This window comes from Microcaecilia unicolor, chromosome 14 (genome assembly GCF_901765095.1).
Source record: "Microcaecilia unicolor chromosome 14, aMicUni1.1, whole genome shotgun sequence".
Classification (NCBI taxonomy): Eukaryota; Metazoa; Chordata; class Amphibia; order Gymnophiona; family Siphonopidae; genus Microcaecilia; species Microcaecilia unicolor.
Genome location: NC_044044.1, coordinates 27826111 through 27835983, shown reverse-complemented (window position 1 = coordinate 27835983; position 9873 = coordinate 27826111). Strand labels below are relative to the sequence as shown.

Sequence of the window (9873 nt, the reverse complement as noted above, 5' to 3'; positions counted from 1 at the left end):
CTCAATATTTATTTTCTATTATTTTCTTCTTTTTTGAGTTGAATAAAATGAAACATTTGGACTGAAAACAAGCATTTAAGTTGCATTTCTGTCATATGTATCCTGGGATTCGTAAGTTGTGTTCCTGATGCATCCACTTTTCAGCAGTGCCTTTGTATGAGAAATCCTGCAACATTTGTGGTGGGAAGCGGGACTGGTGGTTGGGAGGCGGGGATAGTGCTGGGCAGACTTGTACGGTCTGTGCCAGAGCTGGTGGTGAGAGGCGGGGTTGGTGGTTGGGAGGCGGGGATAGTGCTGGGCAGACTTATACGGTCTGTGCCAGAGCCGGTGGTGGGAAGCGGGACTGGTGGTTGGGAGGCGGGGATAGTGCTGGGCAGACTTATATGGTCTGTGCCAGAGCCGGTGGCTGGGAGGCGGGGATAGTGCTGGGCAGACTTATACAGTCTGTGCCCTGAAAAGCACAGGTACAAATCAAAGTAGGGTATACACAAAAAGTAGCAAATATGAGTTGTCTTGTTGGGCAGACTGGATGGACCGTGCAAGTCTTTTTCTGCCGTCATCTACTATGTTACTATGTTACTATATTAATTGTCTTACACATTGTGAGTTTTCTTATCTGTCTATATTTTAACATTATTTTTGAATGACTGATTATTATTTCACCTCCTGTTGTAGTTGTTTTATGAGGAAAGGCTAAAGCGGCTAGGGCTCCTCAGCTTGGAGAAAAGGCGGCTGAGGGGAGATATGATAGAGGTCTATAAAATAATGAGTGGAGTTGAACGGGTAGATGTGAAGCGTCTGTTCACACTTTCCAAAAATACTAGGACTAGGGGGCATGCGATGAAGCTACAATGTAGTAAATTTAAAACGAATCTGAGAAATGTTTTCTTCACGCAACGTGTAATTAAACTCTGGAATTCGTTGCCAGAGAATGTAGTAAAGGCGGTTAGCTTAGCGGAGTTTTAAAAAGGTTTGGATGGCTTCCTAAAGGAAAAGTCCATAGACCGTTATTAAATGGACTTGGGGAAAATCCACTATTTCTGGGATAAGCAGTAAAAAAAATGTTTTGTATATTTTTGGGATCTTGCCGGGTATTTGTAACCTGGATTGGCCACTGTTGGAAACAGGATGCTGGGCTCGATGGACCTTTTGTCTTTCCCAGTATGGCAATACTTATGTACTAAAGAAAAGGCAAGAAATCTGGCCTAGATAGGGGAAGGGGTACTATTGAATGTTGTTGTTAAATTAACAGGGGATGCAAGGCCACTCATGCCTCGGTCCTCAGTCCTCATAACATAATCAAAAACACAAATGCAGTCATTTCATATACTTAAGAAAAAAACAGTCAGACAACTGAGTAAAAACCGGTTGCAGCTTTGTTTATTGCTGATGATTAAAATAATCCAAGCAATCATGTGAACTTTATTTAAGGCAAACCAAAAGGATCAGCAAGGAGTCAACGTAAAAATCAAAGAAAGTATAGCAAAATAAGCCCCGCTGATTTAGGCGCGGTATATAGAATACGCTAAGTTGATATCAGAATTTTGGTATGAGCGTCTCTAGATTGAACACACTGTGGGCCTCAGAGCACAATAATACATTCCCAAGTCAGACATGCTTGCAGCTGAAATTTCCAAATACACTTTCTTCTTATCTCCATTCGTCTCAAGTCTCACAGAGAATTTTTCTGCAAAGCCAAGTTCAATCAGGGTGCTTGAGGGAGTTTTTCTCAGAATGCACTGCGGAGGCTTTCCAGGATACTGAAGGTACCAGAAGAGATAAGGGAATGTGTCCAGTGTTTCATATTCACAATTTAACTCCACGGAGCGGCCTTTAGAAGTTGAAACTGCAGACTGGGGTTGATACACAGAGTCACCATTGATTAAATCTATGAAAAAAAAAATTGGTTACAATCGTAAAGCTGGAAGAAACGTTATCTTTCAACATCAATAAAAATAGATTCCTAATGGTATGACGAAATCAATTCTAACTTGTGTATTTCTGAACTTTCCCCTAAATCTTTACAGATATATTATACAAACTGGCTGTACATTTCACTGCAAAATAATCATTTTCTTTAAAGGAGCATCGCTCAGCTAACTCATTTTCGGAATTAATAAAAATGATTACAGTAACAATGTTCTTACCTAGGAGCACTCCTATGAATGCAAGACTAAGTAGATTAAACAAACTCATTGTTTGCTCTTTAAAGAACAGGTTTCAAGTTGCCCAAATTACCAAGCTGCCAAGAAACTTTGGAATTCTTCCAATTACACCAGTGCCCCTGTTGGAGACGGGAGGGTGGAGTGAGGGAAATGATCTCAGTCCTCTCTATGCTGGTGGAAGGCATTTGATCTGTGGTTAAGAAATCATTTTCATCTTTTCAAAAGGGAAGAACTAGAAACAGCCACCTACCTCCCCCCCCCCCCCCCCCAGAACCAATGAATTTGCCTCAGTAAATCTCACTTGGAATATCCTTTTGCATATCTCTTTCCCGAATTAATCACCCTGTAAAATGAGTAAATGATTCCAGCATTTAGACATGTCCTTAACTAGAGACATTTAACATCAGCTGTAGATAGCACTCAAAAAAAGAGGAATGTTCAGGACATGATGAAAACCTTAAGTGAAGAAATTAACAATGGTGTTAAGCCACCTAGGTTACTGCAATGCCATCTACGCCGGATGCAAAGAACAAATCATTAAGAAACTCCAAACTGCCCAAAACACAGCAGCCAGACTCATAGTTGGAAAAACGAAATACGAAAGCGCCAAACCCCTAAAAGAAAAACTACACTGACTCCCACTAAAAGAACAAATTTATTTATTTATTGCATTTGTATCCCACATTATCACAACTTTTTTGCGGGCTCAATGTGGCTTACAATTCATCGTGGATATGGGAAATAGAGGGGAGCATACATTTATTATTAACAGAGAGTTTTGGATTAAATGATAGTAATAAAGCAAAAGATAGTATAAAGCATTTCTGGATCAGTCAGAGGTTATACAGTTACATGTGTTGCTCTTTGTTGTATATCTTGTCGAAGAGAGAGGTTTTCAATAGTTTGCGGAAGTTTGTCTAATTCATAGACAGTTCTCAAGTTGCATGGCAACACGTTCCAGAGCTGCGTGCTCATATAGGAGAAGGTAGATGCGTGCATTAATTTGTATTTCAGGCCTTTGCAATTTGGTGGATGAAGGTTGAGGAAAGTGCGAGAAGATGTTTTTGCGTTCCTGGGTGGAAGTTCTATTAGGTCTGACATGTAGACTGGGGCGTCACCATGGATGATTTTATGGACTAAAGTACAGAGTTCAAACGTTCAAAATCTGCACCCTGGTCCATAACATAGTTCACGGTGAAGCCCCGATCTATATGTCAGACCTCATAGACCTGCCAATCCAGAACACAAAAAGGTCAGCACGCACATTCTTGAATCTACACTACCCCAGTTGCAAAGGACTTACATACAAATCAACATATGAATCGAGCTTCTCCTGCATAAGCACGCAACTATGGAACGCACTACCAAATGTTACAAAAACAATGCATGACCTAACAATCTTCTGAAAACTACTGAAAACCAACCTGCTCAAAAAAGCATACCACAATGATCCATCCTAAATACTAGAAACGAAACTTCACCAAAACTAGACAAAACAGAACTCTCTAACCCTCGACTGCTTCATTTACGCAGCCACTAATGAACGCTACGCACTACTCACGACCACTCTACTTCTTATGCAGCATATGAACTTTCTATATTTGATTGTCTATAATCTACTCTATAATTGATGAACTCTAATGCAATATCACATTGTATTTCTCAACCCGGAAACGGCGATCGCCACTCCGGCACAATGTAAGCCACATTGAGCCTGCAAATAGGTGGGGAAAATGTGGGATACAAATGCAACAAACAAATAAATATATAAATAAATAAACTATCAGTGCAAGAAGTTTGAAAAGACAAGAGTTCAAGGTACCAAAAAGTTGAGGTTTCCTCAACTGATGATAGTGAATCCAAGACTGAGTTTGGCGAGAAAGTGAGGGAGGACCAAACAGGAATCCAGAGAGGATAACGAAATTGAGTTTTATATTATACAGATTAAGGGGTGAATTCTATAAATCACACCTAAAACATCAGCACCCCCCCCCCCAAAAAAAAAAACGCTTAAGTGTTATTCTATAAGCCGCACCAAAGTTAGGCTTAGGGGTTGTGCATACATTCAGGTGCATTTATTTGCACCAATGAAAAGGTGGTGCAAATGCCCCTACTTAATTTGTGCATGGAACCCTCTTATTTCCATGCCTCTCTTTCTGGGATGCGTGTCAAATTTAGGTGCAGATCACGAGTTTAAATTTACATGTACACATGTTGATTTCAATTAGTGTAAAACAAAAAAGTGAGGAGAAACCAAGGATTTTCCTTTACGTGAAACTGAGAAGGAGCATCAGCGTGCACAGGACAGGAGGAGCAAGAAGAACAGGGCAGGAACGCAGCTGCGCCGGAGACGGCGCTGAAGAAGGCTCCAGCTGGCACGGGTTGGGGGACCCCACCAGCAAAGGTTATTTGCAAGGTGATGGGGGTGCGGGGAGGTGAGGCGAAACGAGGCATGGGGGTGGGGTGGTGGCGGTGCGGCACTCAAACTGTGCCCCCCAACCTTGGGCTCTGGCCCCCTCCCACCATAAGATCTGGCTACGCACCTGCCCTAAGCGTATTCTGTAACGAAATGTACCTAAATTCTAAAACCCGCAGTTCAAAAGGGGCTTGGCTATGGGTGAGGAAATGGGCGATTCACGGACGTTCTGAAATGTATGCGCGTCGTTATAGAATATGGCCCTCTGCACCTAAATCTATGTGCCGGGATTTACGCCACTTTTACGTTGGTGTAAATGGATGCACTTAGTTTTAGGCGCTTGGGATATCAACTTAGCGTATTCTATATACCCCGCCTAAATCTTATAGAAAGCGCTTGGGCGAGAATGATTTCCGTGTGGATTTTCCAGGCAACATATACTTCGCTCGGAAAATGGCTATGCATTAGGTTGCATGCACATTTGTATAGTAATTACTTCATTGTAATAACTTTGCATACAATTTTCATTAGCTGCTACTGTGACGGGAAAAGAGCTCACAGAGCCCTGAACTCCGAGCTCACTAAACTACTACTACGACTACTACTTATCATTTCTAAAGCGCTACTAGACGTACGCAGCGCTGTACACTTGAACATGAAGAGACAGTCCCTGCTCAACAGAGCTTACAATCTAATTAGGACAGACAAACAGGACAAATAAGGGATAAGTACACAGAGTAGCAAGATTCCAGAATCCCAAAGAGTAGCAAGATTCTGTGCGGAATCCCAAAGACTACTACTACTTATCATTTCTAAAGCGCTACTAGACGTACGCAGCGCTGTACACTTGAACATGAAGAGACAGTCCCTGCTCAACAGAGCTTACAATCTAATTAGGACAGACAAACAGGACAAACAAGAGATAAGGGAATATTAAAGTGAGGATGATAAAATAAGGGTTCTGAACAAGTGAATAAGGAGTTAAAAAGTGGGCTTTTAGCTTAGATTTGAAGACGGCCAGAGATGGATCTTGACATACCGGCTCAGGAAGTCTATTCCAGGCCTATGGTGCAGCAAGATAAAAGGAACGGAGTCTGGAGTTAGCGGTGGAGGAGAAGGGTGCAGATAAGAGAGATTTACCCAGTGAACGGAGTTCCCGGGGAGGAATGTAGGGAGAGATGAGAGTGGAGAGGTACTGAGGAGCTGCAGAGTGAATGCACTTATAAGTCAATAAGAGGAGTTTGAACTATATGCGGAAACGGATAGGAAGCCAGTGAAGTGACTTGAGGAAAAGGCTAATATGAGCATAACGACACTGGCGGAATATTAGTCGTGCAGCAGAATTTTGAACAGATTGAAGGGGAGAGAGATGGCTAAGTGGGAGACCTGTGAGAAGCAAGTTGCAATAGTCTAAGCGAGAGGTGATGAGAGTGTGGATGAGGGTTCCAAACTAGCTAGAACCAGTATAAAAACCACCCAGTAGGTTTTGTGCATCTGGGCCTCTGTGCCTTGACAAGCGACTCAGCAGTTCCGAAATCCTGTTGTAAAACTGTAAATTTATGCAAATAGGTATCAGATGCACCAGGTGGCGCTGTTTGACTGCCTCTTGACTCATGCCCCTAACCAACTAAGATGCAGTAGCCAATTCAAGAAATGATTTCCTTGGATAGATTTCTTGATGGTAAAATGCAGAGAGGATCTTCCATCCCATAACCACAATCTATATTTTATTCCTGATACATGATTGGGGGTTTACTGTAGACTATTCCAACCCCCATCACTCGACATCCCCATGAGTTGATCTTGCTAAGAAGCCCCTATAGACACAAAACAGAGGTTCCATTAGTTATCTTAACCTTCATTGCAAATTCATTCAAACTACGCGGGCCAAGTGAGCATTTGATGGGCATAGGTCATTACTGCCCAGTTACCGCGTGAGACTAGCACTAGGTCAATGGCTGTCGGTAAGGGCTTAGACCCAAAATGAGCACGCGGCAATTTTCATTTTGCCGCAGGTCCATTTTCAGCAAAAATGTTAAAAAAGGCATTTTTGTACAGGTGTGCTAAAAAAATGATTCTGCAGACGCCCAAAACCCATGCCTACACTACCACAAGCCATTTTTACAGCGCATCTTAGTAAAAGGACCCCTTAGTGTAAAAGGGGCCCTTAGAGCAATGCAGGAAGTTTTGGAAATAAATAAACAAATTGTTCCAACTCTTTATTGCAACATTCTGGTTCTAGAAGCACGGTATTCAAAACCGCCATCTACGTTCAACTAATGTTAAAATTATGTTCAGATGAGTAGCCACTGGGGGGGAAAAAAAAGTAGTGAGGACTGGATTTGAAGTCTAGGCATCACCCTCCTCATCACTCCCAGAGTAAGCAGAAGATGAACTAGGCTGGCTTTAACATCCCAGACTGGTGTGTGACCCATATAGAATGCCTGACCAGCTTCTGCCCCGAGGTTTCTCTGCAAACACAGTTACACAGCCTGTTCCCGGCTCACTGAGGCTATTCTCATGCTAATCTCCTGGGACTTGCCAGGGTAAAGACAAGGCAGAAAGGGAGGGGTCCCCATAGCACAACAGAAAGATTTGCATATTTAGATGCATCCACTTGCAAAATGGAAGGCAACAGATACAACCCCCTCCCCCAGCCCCTAAATAAAGTACTTGGGGAAATTCCTGCCTATAATCCTCTCCACTCCTCTCTGGCCCCCAGGCTTTTCTCCTCTCCATCCCCCACTTGATACTACTACATCCTATTTTCTCTCTCCCATCTTAAACTCACCAGTTCTCTGAGGCATTCCTTAAATCCCTTCCAAAGTTTTTTTTTAATTTATCTATTAGGATTTATTTACCAAGGTGATGCTCAATGTCTCCCATCCTCAGGAACATGGGGGGGGGGGGGAGTTCTCCATCTGCCTACAGCCTTCTGTCTATCCCAAACATAATAAATTATATTTTCAAGGATGTAAAAGTTCAACATCTGAAATAAGAACAGAGGGACCCATCAAAAAGAAAGAAGAAAAACTGAAAGACAGTGGCAGAAAATGAGAGAGGAAAATGGCTGACAGATTATTTATCTACTTTTCAATATTATTTTGGTGAACAAAGACAGAGAGAGAGAGAGAGAGAGAGAGAGAAGGTTTTCCAAAGCAGAAAAGAAGATGGGGGGGCGGGGGAGGAAGAGGTCCCAAAAGTTTCCTTTCTGATTTCTGGAGTACAGGGAGGCTGATGCAGAAAGCCACGAGGTAGAGAGCTGCTCCAACATAAAAGCTTCTACTGCAAATTTACCCAGAAAATCTACTGCAGCGATGCTGTAAGTTAATGAGATGGAAATTTCAAGTGAGCAGAACTTGTGACCCAAGCAGGGGAGCCTGTGGGTGCAAGCACATAACGGTTCTGCAGTAGGGGCGCCTTTACTTGTGTGCACGTCTGAAAAAAAGCCAAAAGTGCCAGCACATATGTGTGCATGAACTGGAATGTTGTTCTATGCATAAGGATTAGCCTCGCAAACATTTCTTATGCATAAAGGGCTGGATTCCCTATCTCAGACAGCCTCAAAATACTGGGCGTCACAATCGACCGCAACCTCACTCTCGAGAGCCAAATAAAATCCGTAACAGAGAAAATGTTCTACACAATGTGGAAACTTAAACGCGTAAAACCTTTCTTCCCGAGGGAAATATTTCGAAACCTAATACAATCAATGGTTCTAAGCCATGAAAACTATTGCAACGGAATCTATGCGGGATGTAAAGAACAACTCACAAAAAAAACTCCAGACCGCCCAAAACACAGCGGCCAGGCTGATATTTGGTAAAACACGTTTCGAAAGTGCCATACCCCTCCGAGAAAAGCTACACTGCCTTCCAATCAAAGAACGGATCACCTTCAAGATCTGCACCCTGGTCCACAAAAGTATCTACTGTGTAGTCCCAGGATACATAACAGACCTCATAGACCTACCAACCAGAAACAGATCCAGATCATCTCGTACATACCTAAACCTCCATTACCCAACTTGCAAAGGACTGAAATACAAAACAACCTACGCATCAAGTTTCTCCTACATAAGCGCACAAATATGGAACGCACTCCCAAAACCTGTGAAAACAGTCCACGACCACCTAAACTTCAGAAAATCACTAAAAACCAACCTCTTCAAAAAGGCCTACCCTACAGATCCAACGTAAATCCCCACACCCAGCAACACAACTAAACTAATGACCGTACTGGACGAGAAAAACTGCACTGGCTCCCAATCAAAGAAAGGACCATCTTCAAAATATGGACCTTGGTACACAAAATCATCTACGGCGTAGTACCAGGTTACATGATAGACCTAATAGATCTACCAACCAGAAACAGAATCAAATCATCAAGATCATACCTAAACCTACATTATCCAAATCTGTAAAAGACTAAAATACAAAACAACCTACGCATCCAACTTCTCCTACATAAGCGCACAACTATGGAACGGACTCCCAAATACAGTGAGAACAATCCATGACCACCAAAAATTCAGAAAATCACTCAAGACTCACCTATTCAAAAAGGCCTATCCCAACGATCCAACATAAAATCCCAGCACCCAGCGACACAACATAACTAATGATCGTACTGGACAATGTATAATCTTCACCTCTTTCGACCCCTTGATGCCTGATCCAAACCCACCTCATCTGTTTACAACATAACTTTGTATCCGTTACCAACCGAACTGGCAACAGCCTTTACGGTACCATGTAAGCCACATTGAGCCTTGCAAGTAGGTGGGAAAATGTGGGGTAGAAATGTAACAAATAAGTAAATAAATAAAATATACAATCTCCCTCCTTTCGACCCAAATGGAGCCTGGAATACACCTACCTATTCGAACACAACATAACCTTGTACCTGTTCTCTCTACCGGATTTGGCAAACGCCTTTACGGTACTGTGTAAGCCACATTGAGCCTGCAAATAGGTGGGAAAATGTGGGGGGCAAATGTAACAAATAAATAATATAGTGCGCCAAAGAAAACCACTATTCTATAAGCTGCACTTAAAGTTAGGCACGGTTTATAGAACAGCGCTTATGCCTGGGAACTGCGCCTAACTAGGGGGTCCTTTTTGAAAAAGGCATGCTGAAAAATGGCCTGCGGTAGTGTAGGCACGGGTTTTGAGCACGCGCGCCGAACCATTTTTCAGCGCACCTGTAAAAAAAGGCCTTTTTTTTGGCCGAAAATGGACGTGCGCGAAAATCAAAATTGCCACGTGTCCATTTTGGGTCTGAGACCTTACC

General features: G+C 42.6%; 1 gene segment (V, D, J or C); it reads right to left on the bottom strand.

Annotated features, from left to right (window-relative positions):
* Positions 1-1559: 1559 nt before the first annotated feature.
* On the bottom strand, positions 1560-7388 carry LOC115457237. The segment is given in 2 exon segments: positions 1560-1888; positions 7373-7388. Coding segments are annotated over 2 exon segments (345 nt in total).
* Positions 7389-9873: the final 2485 nt, after the last annotated feature.